The 14,536-nt window shown below is 40.4% G+C and overlaps 1 protein-coding gene across 4 annotated transcripts in view; it reads right to left on the reverse strand.

Annotated features, from left to right (window-relative positions):
- LOC104604129 (uncharacterized) overlaps positions 1-14,536 on the reverse strand; it is a 195,640-nt gene that overhangs the window by 145,095 nt on the left and 36,009 nt on the right. For 3 of the 4 annotated variants that reach the window (XM_010268361.3, XM_088899453.1, XM_010268360.3), the window contains exons 26-30: positions 5,914-6,411; positions 5,462-5,788; positions 1,549-1,680; positions 1,290-1,403; positions 903-1,087 (exon numbers count right to left, since the gene is read on the reverse strand). In XM_010268361.3, the coding sequence (XP_010266663.1) occupies positions 903-1,087; positions 1,290-1,403; positions 1,549-1,680; positions 5,462-5,788; positions 5,914-6,411 (1,256 nt within the window). The remainder of the gene's footprint in view (positions 1-902; positions 1,088-1,289; positions 1,404-1,548; positions 1,681-5,461; positions 5,789-5,913; positions 6,412-14,536) is intronic. The other variant, XM_010268362.3, reaches the window with a different exon arrangement.

Consider the following 14,536-nt stretch of genomic DNA (forward strand, 5'->3'; position numbering starts at 1 on the left):
GATGCTATGGTCATTTTGTTTCACTCTAACAACTGTTATTGCAAGTAATTGTCAGGGCCATGATTCTACTTGAAATACACGAGTATATGAGTTAATTAAGTAATTAGTGTGTGATTAAGATTGAAAACACACCCATTTTACCCAGGTTTCTCTATTGTTCTTCCACTCATTAACTTAACTTTTCACTCTTCCAAACATTATTTCAATGATTAAAACTTTTATCAGAGGAGATACAAGAATAATGAGAAAAGAGAGCATGAGTTCAGTGCCAAAAGAGTGAGCTAGCAGCACCAGCAGCACTATTTATAATGGAGTGAAACGGGTAAAATGACAACAGTGTCCTTGTAGCACATAAAGTAATCGAAAACACAAAATTATAAAATTCCCCCTCAAGTTGGGGCATAAATGTCTATCATGCCCAACTTGTCACAAAGATATTTGCAAGTTTGGAAAACAGGACTGCAAATTGATGGAAAGAATAGGCTAGAGAAATTTGTGAACCACACTAGAGGCAGTAGAATGAATGTTTTGTAAGTTCTTAATTTAGGTAGTGAAGTTCGAGAATCAAAACAGTCTGCTGATACAAGTATTTTGTTTGAGAACTGCAGCAGACAACCAAACTATTCAGTGCCATTCGACTACCATGGTATAGAAAGTTTAAAACTCATAGTATATACAATTGGCAATTTAGTAGTAGTATAAACAGAAGTTACAGAACAAAAAATCAAGCCATTCATTTTTTAAGCATGTGGACATCCACCAAGATTCTATTATAAAGTGCTTATCCAAAAACACTTTTCATTACTTCAGTCCCAAATTATCTTCTAAATATGTACAGAACCTATCATAGTTTTACTCTATAAAAAAAGTGTACGAAAAAACCAAGGGCTAATAATACAAACTCTTTGCTCATTGAATTTCGTGGAAGAACAATTATTGGAGTGTCCAGTGAAAGGTCCAGCTTTAATGCAGCTGCTCCATCCATCTCATATTTCTGAATCAACCACTCAAAGCCCCCAACTTTATCAACAAGCTTAATTACTTCTTCAGTGCGGGGACTGGCAAGTTCCATAAAGTATGCAGTTATCTGCAGAGGCATATAAAGCATGAAGAAATACATAATAAAGTCAAAAGAAAAGAAAACACATCAGATAATGATCATGAATCTCTTAAAAAAAGAGAAGGCATTTCTGAACAAAGATAGCATGATTATCAGATTGAGGATTTCAATCAATGATAAGGATAACAACAATAGTCCCAAAATGTTACAATCTTTCAGCTGGCCTTACCTCTTCAACAAATCGATAAAGGATGACAATGCGTACTGCAGAAAGACGACCGCATAAGCTATAATCATACCCTTCATAATCATCATCTTCAGCACTGTATGATTTAAATATATACTAAAAAACAAGGAAAAAAGAAAGAGAAAAAAAAAATGTCATCCAAGCATGACTTGAAATAAGAAGAGCAGTAAAGGTTATTCAAGTCATTAGTTTGATCTAAGAGACATATCATTAGTGATTCAAGAAAAAGAAACAGCAGTACCTTAATAAGGGATTCTGTACCCTGATTCCGTATATCACAAAGCCAACCCCAACAGTGGTCTGGCCCAAGAGACATATCACACAGCCTGAAATTTCCCAGTGTGCCCTCTATAGAAAGAGAGCCTGGGTGAACCTTGGAGAAGCAATTGGGTCAAATAATACAATTAGAACAAGACAAAGATCAAAAAATCAATGGTTTTCTAATCACAAATGAAACATACAAGAAAAAAAAATGAATGTACGCCATGTGTATAAAAATAATATGTTTCAAGCTAAATGATAACCAGCGTTTTGAAAGCCCAGAACAGAAGATGGCTGTTACTAGATCTGCAGCCATGGAGGAACAAATGGACAAATTTGAGGTGGAGATGCACAGGTTTACTAAAAATCTCAAAGATAACAAGGAAACTCAATCTGCAGTTATAAATCAATGTGAAAAGATGACTCTTCGGACCCCCCTACAAGCAAGAATTTTACGATTGCTCATAAGGCTTTTCGAAAAGATGTCAAACCAATAATTTTGAGAAACGTTGTGTAGCAGGGGTCAGCATGGAGGACAAAGAGAGAAACTCTAGCTAGGATCTTTGGCTGTGGGATAAATTCATGGCCTATGCAATATTTGGGGCTTCCTTAGGGGGCAATCCTGGGTGTGATCGGTTTTCGAACCCAGTGTTAGAGAAATTAGGAAATTGCAACTTGAAAGAGCAATTACATTTCCCTAGGGGTAACTTTGAAAAATCAACCCTCGCTAGTCTTCCTGAAAGAGCAATTACATTTCGTTGGAAGGCAGAATTACTTTGATAAAGTCCACTCTAGCGAATTTGACAGTCTACTACTTGTCGGTCTTTAGGATGCCTAGAAGGGAAGTGCAAAAATTAGAAAAGCCAAAGAGGGATTTCCTTTGGGAGCCTAGGGAAGGTAGAAAGGATCACTTGGTCAGGTGGGAGGTAGTGTGTCAGAGTAAAGAACACGGAGGTCTAGGATTAGGAAATCCAAGTAAGAAAAATGCATCCCTACTAGGTAAGTGGTTGTGGAGATGGCAATTGGAGAGCGGACAGTTGTGGCAAGAAGTGATAGACAGCATTCATGGTGGTGTAGGCAATGGTTGGAATGCTGGGCTGTCTTCGAGGGCTACTTTGGCTTCTCCATGGAAATCCATTTGTGGAGTGCTCCCTCAGTTCTTTAGCCTTATCAGGTATGATATTTGCTCTGGAGACAAGGTTCTCTTTTGGGAGTAGATTTGGATTGGCGACTCATCCATTAAAGACCTTTATCCTTCTCTTTATTCCCTTATGTTCCTTAAAAAAGAGCATGTACATTGTTTTGTGTCCTATTCTCAGTTGACCTGGGACTATGAAGAAACTTGAGAGAGAATGAGCTTGATTGAACTGGCACTTTTGCTCTAGTAAGTCCTTGATTCTGTTTTTCTGGATCTTTCTAATGCTGATGGTCATATTTGGACTCCACACCCTAGGGGTTTGTTTTCCTGCACGTCATTCTTCTCTTGCTTGTGTTCAGCCCTGATTCACTCTCCTTGTCGGTTTAAAGAATTCTGGCCCAAACCTCTCCATCCCAAGGTTGGGGCTTTCGGTTGGGAAGTCTTTCTTGGAAAAATAAACGCGTTAGACACCTTGCAAAAAAGAGGGCCTACCTTGTGCCTTTCCCCCAACTGGTGTATCCTATGCAAAGCCTGTGGTGAAAGCTGTTACCACCTCCTAATTTCTTGCCCTTTTGTTGTAGGCCTCTGGGAAAAGGTTTTTGATCAAATTGGTCATTGGTAGATTGTGGCTCTGCAGATTGGAAATCTCTTTGACTCCACGACCTTCAGTTGGCCAAACAAGAGAGGTAAAGTCAAGTGGAGATGCCTTAGGGCTGCTGTGATATGGATGGTGTGGGAGGAGAGACATGATAGAGTCTTCAGTGACAGAGAAAGGAGTATGGAGGCAGTTTGGGAGTGTATTCTTATAGAGTTATACATTGGGTCAAAGCCTCAAACTTGTTCTCAGATTTCTCTGTTCATGACTTGTGGAGAAATTGGGGAGCTGTAGCTAGAAGTTTTACCGCAAGGAACAGACCAGTGGTAGCTTGGGAACATCCTGATGAAGGCTTTATTAAGTTGAACTTGATGGCAGCAGCCTAGGGAACCCAGATCCAGCTGGTGTAGGAGGGGTCTTTAGGAAAAATGAAGGACTCATTGTTGATGTATTCTCAAGCCCATTGGAATAGGAGACTCAGTCTTGCAGAGTTCCAGGCAGGCAGTGAGTTGGACATACAACGAATCTATGAAAAAGTTCAAATGGCTAGTTAGAGACATGACGATTCTTGTGAAATGGGAAAGGCAGTCTGCAAATAGAATGGCTGATTATTTTGCGAAGATAAGGGTGTTTAATTCTGAACTGTTTCTGGTTCAGTTGTAATTTGGGTCATTGTGGAATGCGATCACACCTCGTGTCCCAATTGGGATAGTTTTTCTTGTATATCTTGATGTAATCCCTCTTTATTAATAAAATTCTATCATTTACCAAAATTAAAAAAAATATATATATATATCTAGACACAATTGGGTAAAGAAAGGGGATAGAAACACAAACTCTAGAAGAAGAAAATTTTTCATATCAAAGCTAGAGCTGGAGGGAGTAAAAATAACCAAACAAAGTGAAATTCTTGGAGCTTTTGTGGATTACTTCAAATCTATCTTTAAAAGACCATTAATGGGGAGACTGAGAGCAAAAGGGTTAGACTAGCCAAGTTTGGCGGAAGATCACAAGGTTTGGCTGGGAAGGAGTTTTGACTTGGAAGAAATATAGGAGGCAGTTTTCTCGATGGATAGAGCTAAAGCACCAGGGCCAAATGGGTACACAACAGCTTCCTACCAAGACTACTGGGATTTTTTAAAAGAAGATTGATTGAGGGTCTTCAATGAATTTTTTAGAAGAGGGATCACAAATCCTGGACTGAATTCCACTTTTATTGCTTTGATCCCAAAGTAGTTGGAGGCAAACCACCCAAGAGAGTTTAGACTCATCAGCCTGGTTATAAATTGTAAACAAGCCTTCCAATGTAAAACTTTGTTAGCTAGTCTTGGGCCTTGGTCCTGGTTCAGTTTCCCTGAGTTGTTAAATGCTGTATTGCACCCTGAAAGACTTCAAAACCTGAACCAATAAGTAAGGAAGAACTTAAAATGTTGTCTAATCAACACATTTACTTCTTTTTCTATACTAATTTTGTTTATTTATATACCATTTTATTCCACCTTCCACTTTTCTTCTTTTCCTATAACAGAAATTGGGGTTCAGCCCCTATATTTTTTGAAATTTCTTTTCTTTCTTCTTTTTTTTTCTCATGAATATGTTAGAATATGTTGATTTTCTATACTTTAACATTAAGTTTATACTTTTCTTATGAAAACTATGGATAATTATTAGGAAATATGATGGAACTACCCTAGGATACATATTTTCACTTGAAAAAATCCATCGCCTAGGAGATTAGGCGACAAGGCGCCCCCCCGTCGCCTAGCCTCGCCTTGGCACCTTGAAAACAATGCTCCACACCTAGCTAACATTGTAACAACTTAATGAACATCAACATAAATATTAAAAATTGAATTTTCAAAATTCAGGTAGCTTCAATATATGGGCATTAATGTAATAAAAACTTTTACATATTTCATTTTAAACTCCATGTGTAGGTTGACCAATGAATACCTTCTTTTAGTTCTGTTTGTTTCATTTCTCAACTTCTCCCAAAATAACAACCTTGGTAATAAAGAAAACAACACAGAAAAACTAGCAAAAGTGGAAGCAAAAATACTGTTAAGTGTATGATCACCATCTGATGCAACATAATTCACAGAAAAACTAGACAAAAAGCAAAACAATGTCAAGCAAATGAAATATAGAAAACCACCTCACCTTCAAATCAAACAAAAAACTCTCTTGCACAAACATGGCAAGCTGAGAACCATCCTCCTTGTTCAGAAATACGCAGACACTGTCAACATCCATACTCAAATTAAAAACTATACGGCTTTTACCATAGCCCAGCAAACCCTTAACAAAAGAACGTTCATTTTCTTCCGTCTTTTCTCTGATCTGAGAAGATTCAACTACAGGATCACTATTCTCATTTGGGCTGCCTACCCCAGAATTTTCTGAGCTCAGATCCAAACCAAACTCAATTAAAGCAACAAGAGTAGGTCTATTGCAAAAAAATTCCAACTTAGACATGCGAATTTTCATCTGGAAAAACGAACTAACAAAATTAGCAAATAAAGTTAGAAGTAAAAGAAAAAAGACAGGTTAGAATTACTAATAATCAAGGATCCAAATAATATTAAGATCCCCAATGATGTCATGTTCATTACCTGCGAATCAATACCATCATAAAAGGGAGAGCTAGGACTCTTTGATGAAAAGATAAAAGCAACAAAATCAGAAGTATCATTCTCCAGTGCCTCATAGAACATCTCAGCAGCAATACCCTTCCCTTCTGCTGAATCACTATCAGGAATAAAATCTTCAGTAGAATCAAATCCAACACAATGCCCACTGATATCCGAAGATTCATGCTTTAAACCATCAGGGATATCAGTAATTGCTGAGTAAACACTGGTATCAGGATTAGGCATGAAATCAGATAGAGCATCTTTAAAACATTCATCATCCTCCGGAAGCATCATGGATAACTCTTTCACATTAGGATCTAAATCAGCAAGTGAAGAAGTTACATCATCACCACTGAGCACAGAACAGGCTAAATATTGTGTAGACGTCGAAAGACGACCTTGAAGCTCATCCTTAATCTTAAGAGAATGTAGTTTCATCTTGACAGTCAGTTCCTCCTGTGATTGAACAAGATGCACCTGCAATAAAATATTGACACACATATAACCCCATCCAATAGGAAACAACATGTCCGCACATATATTATAATAAAAAATGAACTAACCACTTCAATCTAACCATCATATTAGAAATGAAAAAGAGAAGTTGTGTAATATATACCTATTACAGAGATCAAAATATCTAAATCATAAGAGTGATTAGTACTGTTTTGACTGCTGCTACAGTAACCCGAACCAGCAAGAGGAAGAAGAAGAAGAGGAAGAAGAAGAGAAGAAGAAGAAGGAAAAGAAGGGGACTGTCGAATCTGATCGGTAAACCCAATCAGTCGACCCCTTAATAGTAATTAGTCTCTAATAATTTCTACAAAGACAAAACTGCCCTTACTTAAGTGTGGGGCAGAGTGTCTCTAATAAAGCTGCCACATAAGCATGCAACTTAACAAAGATAAGATGACTAAACTACCCTTATTCGGCACACATTAACACTCCCCCTCAAGCTGGAGAATATATGTCATATAATCCCAACTTGTTACATAGATAGTTCACTTTCCCTGAGCTTAGAGCTTTTGTAAACAAATCTGCCCACTGATCATTCGAGCCCACATGTTCTATGCTTATCTCTCCAGCAAGAACCTTCTCCCTCACAAACACAATCAACCTCTATGTGCTTCGTTCTCTCATGAAAAACAGGGTTGGATGAGATATGGAGTGCAGCTTGATTGTCACAGTACAATTTCATAGGTTTATCCATGTGGAACCCAATTTCTTGTACGAGATTCCTCAACCACACTAATTCACAGGTAGTGTGTGCCATGGCCCTATACTCGGCTTCAGCACTGCTTATAGCCACAACCGTCTGTTTTTTACTCTTCCACGTCACAAGATTTCCTCCAAGAAATGTGTAATAGCGGGTAGTAGATCTTCTGCCATTCACTAAGCCTGCCCAGTCTGCATCTGTGTACCCAACTACTTCAAGTTTTCCTCCTGGTTTATACAATAGTCCACGGCCTGGAGCTCCCTTCAGATATCTTACAATTCTAAGAACTGCATCACTGTGAGGTATACGAGGGTTCTGCATGAATTAGCTCACCACACTGACTGCAAAGGAGATGTCGGGTCTCGTGATAGTCAGATAGTTCAGCTTCCCCACTACTCGTCTATACCTTCCAGGATCTTCAAATACTTCCCCTGTATCACTGCTCAACTTAACATTTGGTTCCATAGGGGTCTCAGCCGGTTTTACACCTAACAGTCTTGTTTCTTTCAGTAGATCAAGAACATATTTTCTTTGGCACAGATTTACACCTTGTTTTGACCTGGCAACTTCTATGCCCAAGAAGTAGTTCAATGTCCCAAAGTCTTTTGTTTCAAAATGATTTTGCAGAAATACCTTTAGTTTGTCACTGCCAGTAATAACAATATCATCCACATAGACCACTAATAAAATCTTTCCAGCTTATGAGTCATAGCTGAACACTGAGTGATCAACCTGGCATTGCTTCATTCCAAAACTCTTCACCACTTCGCTAAACTTCCCGAACCAAGCACACGGCGATTGTTTCAACCCATAAATTGCCTTCTTCAGTCTGCACACCTTACCATCCTCCCCCTGAGCAACAAACCCAGGTGGTAACTCCATATATACCTCCTCCACAAGGTCACCATGAAGGAAGGCATTTTTTATGTCAAGTTGAAACAGAGGCCAATCATACATAACTGCCAGGGAGATTAACACACGAACAGAGCCAATCTTAGCCACCGGAGAGAATGTCTCCATGTAGTCCACTCTATACAACTGTGAGTAACCTTTAGCAACGAGCCTGCCCTTCAGACACTCCACACTACCATCTGGCAAGTATTTAACAGTATACACACATTTACAGCCCACAACATGCTTACCAGGTGGGAGAGTAGTGAGCTCCCACGTTTGAGTATGTTGAAGAGCAGAGAGTTCCTCCTCCATTGTCTGCCGCCACCTAGGTGAACTAAGAGCTTCTTGGACATTATTAGGTATGGAAATAGATGACAAAAGTGAAACAAATTGACGATGTGAGGTGGAAAGGCGAGATAATGAAACAAAATTGGAAATGGGATGGAGAGTAGAACTGTGTGTACCTTTCCGTAAGACAATGGGTAGGTCAAGTTCTGAGGGTTAAGCAACAGGAGCCATGATAGGATCCGCAGATATGGTAGAAGTTGGACGGGGGGCCGGTGTCGTTCGACGTGTATACACTTGCCGGATCGGTGGTCGTTTAGTGGTGATCTGCACTGGATGAGATGATGAGTCTACTCCAACAACAGCATCTGGAACTGGATCACTGACGGGAAGAGGAAGAGGAAGTAAGGGTGGAGACGAAGGTGCTTCAAGTCCTGAGAAGAAGGGGACAGACTCAAAAAATGTGACATCAGGACAGACAGAACTTTCGAGTAACGGGATTATAACACTTGTACCCTTTTTGAGTCCGAGAGTAGCCAAGAAAGACACATTTAATGGAGCGTGCATCTAGCTTGTCTATTCCAGGACTCAGATTGTGAGTGGATGCACATGAGCTTTGATGAAGAATAGACCGAGCAGTTTCAAGGAGCTGACGGTTCTTTCATTCAGCCACCCCATTTTGTTGAGGAGTGGATGCACATGAGGTTTGATGAATAATGCCATGTTGTTCTAAATATTGTTGAAATGAAATAAGAAAGTATTCACGAACATTATCTGAACGAAGAACTTTGATTGGAACACCAAATTGTGTACGTATTTCAGAATAGAATTTTTGAAAAATGGAAAATAATTTTCTTTCATTAAGTAAATCCATGTCATCCTTGAACAATCATCAATAAAAGAGACAAAATACTTGTACCCATTATAAGACTCTATTTTGATCGGGCCCCAAACATCTGAATGAACCAAAGAAAAATGACTCAACATACGACTTTCAACTCTAGGACTAAAGGAAACACGACGATGTTTCCCAAACTGACAAGACTCACACTGTAAAACTGACAAATGACTCAAAGACGGAACTAATATCTTGAGTGCGTTGAGAGAAGGATGTCACATTCGGCAATGCCACTGTAGAGGAGCAAGTGAAGTCTGAAAAGCAATTGAGGATCCACCACCATCAAGATAATACAATCCACCAGCTTCATGCCCCCCACCAATCTTCTTCCCCGTCTTGAGAACCTGAAAAACACAAGAGGTTAATTTACTAACAGACATAAGATTGAATGAAAACTTAGGTACATATAGAACAGATGATAAAGAAAGAGAAGCCATGTCAGCATTACCAACACCACAGATGGGAGATGAAGAGCCATTGGCAAGTGTAACAGTTTGTGATGTGAAAATTTCAGAAAGAGAAGAGAACACACCTGGAGTCCTGGTCATGTGATCAGAGGCTCCAGAGTCAATAATCCAGGGCGAGGTTTTAGATGACATGAAAGCAATACCTGAGTGGGCAAGAGTAGCAGTGGTATGTTGTGAAGTGGTTTGAAGGAATCGTTCATACTCATCACGCGGTACACTCATCATTTCCCTCCCAAAAGCAGATGTAGATGTGGAAGGAGTTAGGCCTGCCTGTTTACTGTTACTGATATCAACCTCACCAGCTACAGCATGATTAGCCCATTTAGAGGGAGGGCCATGTAAATCATAACAGAAATCCATTGTGTGTCCTTCCCTGCCACAATGAGTACACTTCCTTGCAGAGTTACTCTTTCCTTTGCCACGACCGCCCCCTGAGTCACGACCACCACCCCGACCAAACATGGAACTGCCACGGCCTCCTCGGGAGGCATGTCCTCCCCCTCTTGTACCATGTCCACTTACTCTAACTGTCACAAGTGCTGATCTATCACACTGTGTGGGATTCTCTATCTGTCCCAAAGAAATCCTATGAAGCCGTGCAAATACTTCCTCAAGAGTAGGAAGGGTAGAGCTCCCTAATATTTGGGCTCTAACTGGTTCATACTCCGATTTCAACCCCACTAAGAATCTTGTAACATCTAGTTGTTCCCTCTGCTGTTGCTGAACTTTAACATCTGGAGTGAGGGGATGATAGACATTGAGTTCATTCCTTATATTCTTCATGCAGGCATAGTACTCTTCTAGGGTTTTGTTTCCATGTTGCAAATCAAAGTATTCCTGATAAAGTTGATATACCCTTGTAGTATTATCTTGTCTAGAAAACAGCTTCTTAGCATGTTCCCATATATCCTTAGTCGTATCTAGGAACATGAAGTTGGCACTAATTTTGGGTTCCATACTATTCCATAGCCAGGTCATGATTTGAGCATCCTCTTGTTCCCAATCATCAAACCCTGGACAGTCAGCCGGTGGTTTATCTTCTTTTACATGCTTCACTTTCCTCTTTGCCTTGAACTTCCACTGATTTGGCCCATGGAACATAATTCTCCCCATTCAGTTTAATTGAGGTCATCTGTACACCTAGGTAGTCAGAGGGAACCACCACACTAGGTTTCTGATCATTATACTCATCTCCCATTTTTGCCATGGTACTCTTTCACCGTTGCCTCTAACCTGAATTCTCAGCTACAAACTGAGTGTTGTTATTAGGAGTTTGATGTTCCAGCACCTATAGCAGCCCCTAAACACAATAATAGGTACACAAGCCTTGTTCTTGTTCACACTACTACTGATTTCACAACACCACGAACCACATAAACATCAATTCAACACTTACTAATCACATGCAAGCCCTCTTACAACCACTCAATAAAAATTGTGCATCACAAGCACCACCACAAAGTCATATCTGTTACACCCGGTACAGACCTGTTTAACACCTTTAAGAGGGCACCACACGACCACAAGGAACTCGGCTAGGTCACTGCATTACACTTTACACCACTCGGCCACTTACAGCAGCCCTTACACCACTCGGCAACTTACAACAGCCCCTACACCATTCGGCTACTGTACACACAGCCCGTTCTTGGGATTTTCTCCAAGAACTAGGGCAACAATAAACCTAGTTCTCTTGGTTCTGATCAGTACTAGCAGGTTCTTGAAGATTTTCTACCCAGAAATACCAGCAGCACAAGGAGAAGAAATAACTGACCTTCTTTTGAGAGTCTCAACCAACCATTCACTGCTGAGGTCGTTTTTCTTAATGAAGAAGGTTATGTGCAGCAGAGAGAGACGAGATGAGATGTTTCAGACCTAGGACGAACCAGTTTTCTCCATTAACAGCCCAGAAACGAAGAAGGAGAGGTCACAAACACTGCTGAGATGTTTCACGAACTGAAGTAGGTCAGGAACCAGGCTCTGATACCATGTTTCGACTGCTGCTACAGTAACCCGAACCAGCAAGAGGAAGAAGAAGAGAAGAAGGAAAAGAAGGGACTGTCGAATCTGATCGGTAAACCCTATCAGTCGACCCCTTAATAGTAATTAGTCTCTAATAATTTCTACAAAGACAAAACTGCCCTTACTTAAGTGTGGGGCATAGTGTCTCTAATAAAGCTGCCACATAAGCATACAACTTAACAAAGATAAGATGACTAAACTACCCTTATTCGGATCACTTTAACAAGTACCATGGAATTAAACTCATGAACCACACTATGAAACTTTGGCAGAGAATAAATATGCAAAGGTTACAAACTGATGGTAGCCCAGCTGGCAAGTTCTCTGGCTAGTTGTATTGGTGGTTTGGGATCAAATCCCAGTGCAGTAGGGTTGGAGGGTTATGGGAAAAGGGGACGGGATACCCCCCAATGTGTAGCCCCATGAAGCAAACAATACATAAATACATTCATCATAAATAAATAGGCAAAGGTTATGACATGAAACAAATATTTTAGAAAACCAACTTGGGTTCATGCTAGGGAGATCACCCATAGAAGCCATCTTTCTATTAAGACGATTGACAGAAAAGTTCAAAGAGAAGAATAGACATCTTCATATGGTTTTCATTGATCTCAAGAATGCATATGATAGGCGCCCAAAAAGGAAATACGGTGGGTTTTCTAAACGAAAGTAGTCCCAAGTATGATTGGTTGGCAGAGCTTTACAAAGAGTTACCTTAGATCATTAGCCAATTTGTGTATTTCAAGAAGGTAATGTGGGGGGCGCCTCTCCTTTTAGGTGTGGCTCAAACACCCAGGTTTTGTACAGAAGTTTAAGGAATGGTGGGGGAACAGAAACAGATTAAATGGGAGGGAAAGAGACTTTTCAAAAAAAAAATTTGCAAGCTCTCAAGGCAAAGATCAAAGAATGGAATAGATTATCGTTTTGGAGGTTTTGTTTTGAGATTGTTTGTAAGATTGTCTTGTTGTTTGAGGGTTCACCATCCTTTCTTTGGGTGGTGACAGTTGCAGTCCTTATTTAATCTAGTCAATGGAAGTTTTCTTTTTTCTGATGGTAAAAAGAGTACAATCTAATAAGGTGTTGAGGCAAAATCTCCCAACAAATAAGAACGAAAGATGCTACTCACAAAATCACCCCAGATACAAATTAGCATCCCTAAATATCCCCAATTTTGTCCCCAAGCGCCTATTTATTGACATGTGCAAATTCTGTCAGCACCAAAGCTCAAACTGAAACTGATACCCACTACTAGCCAACTCCCCTCCCCGCCTCTAAGATTTGGCCAACAAGAGGCCTTTGAAGGGGACAAAGGATTGAAGTCTTTCATACCAAACAGTGCTCTTCAAAAGATCCACTGTCAGCTTGGTCAAAGGTCTCTAGATTTCTCTCTGGTGGAATCACCACATTTGACTTGTGATTTCATAGCACATTCCTAACCAGCATACATCTTTCCATCCCTCGGTCCCTCACACTTCATGTCGTCATCTTCATTTAAAGTTTTACAGTCCCCCTCTTCCCCTATCTCCACCTTTCCAACAACTCTTTCCACTCTTCTTCCACTGAACCTAATTCTTCCTGCCCCAATTCCTCCCACACCTCACCCACTTCCCCAATAGCTTTCTTTTTATTATACTCCTCTCTCCTACTTGTTTTGAAACATTGTATTGCTTTTCTAACCACATTTTCCGCACCAAGAACAATAACCCAAGAGACTTCCCCACTACCACATGTCTTTCCACAAGTTGTTCAATGTCCATCCCACTACCACATTTTCCCCACCAAAGAAGAACAGCCCAAGAGGATCATGATACTCTGGAAGCCTTCTAAAGACAAAGAGAGAATGATCAAAAGAACTTTGGCTATATCCAACATCAACAAAGACATCATGAAATTTAACAAACCAAGTTCGAGAAGAGTGTTTCAAACCATATAGAGACTTCTTCAGCCTACAGACAAGGATCATTGCACTACCCAGGAGGAGGTTTAATATACACCAACTCCTTTAGCTGCCCATGAAGGAAAGCATTCTTAACGTCCAATTGATAAACGAACCAAGAGAGGACAGTCGATAGAACCAAAAGAACACAAATTGTAGTAATATTGGCAATTGGAGCACACATCTCTTCATAATCAATATTGTATTCCTATGTGTACCCCAATTTCACGGGGTAAACTTGTGCAGTGGAATGTACCCATGCAACATCCAGTCCTGTGCAGCAAGGACAAGCCTTTTGTATGTAAGGGTCATGTGTTCGACCCATTGAATGGCTCCACCAAGCTCTATGGCACTAGATCATGACCTCATGTGCACATGGTCGGGGCTCTATGTGTGTGTCCTTTCCGGTCCATGGGAGGCATCATTTACATGCCAAAGGAGGACTATGCCAATGTTGTGTGCTAAGCAACCGCAAGGCCTGTGAACACACTCGAGTTCTTGGACAACAGGAGAGCTCGATCAATTTAGACACGGAGTTGGCAAGGTGTAGTAGCATGCTTACGCCAAACCGACATGCAAAGCCTCCCCTTCATGTGCTATGTGCAATACCGGTCCATGCACTATCTCCATGAGCAATTGTGTGCCCATGAGGAACCCTACTAACCATTGTAGCCATTAACCAAGGCCACCCCGCAAGGGATGTTACTCTTGGTAGAATGAAGGGTAGGCACCCAAAGAGGTTGACCACCCCTCCTCAAAGAGAATGTTAAGCTTTTGGAGGTCTGCCTAAAGGTAATGTCAGTTTTCCAAAAAATCATACTAGTAGAATTTATGACAATGCCACTTAACACAACCCACCAAGTGTAGGTAAACTAAGCTTG

This window comes from Nelumbo nucifera, chromosome 2, assembly GCF_055504915.1.
Source record: "Nelumbo nucifera cultivar China Antique chromosome 2, China Antique-T2T, whole genome shotgun sequence".
Classification (NCBI taxonomy): domain Eukaryota; kingdom Viridiplantae; phylum Streptophyta; class Magnoliopsida; order Proteales; family Nelumbonaceae; genus Nelumbo; species Nelumbo nucifera.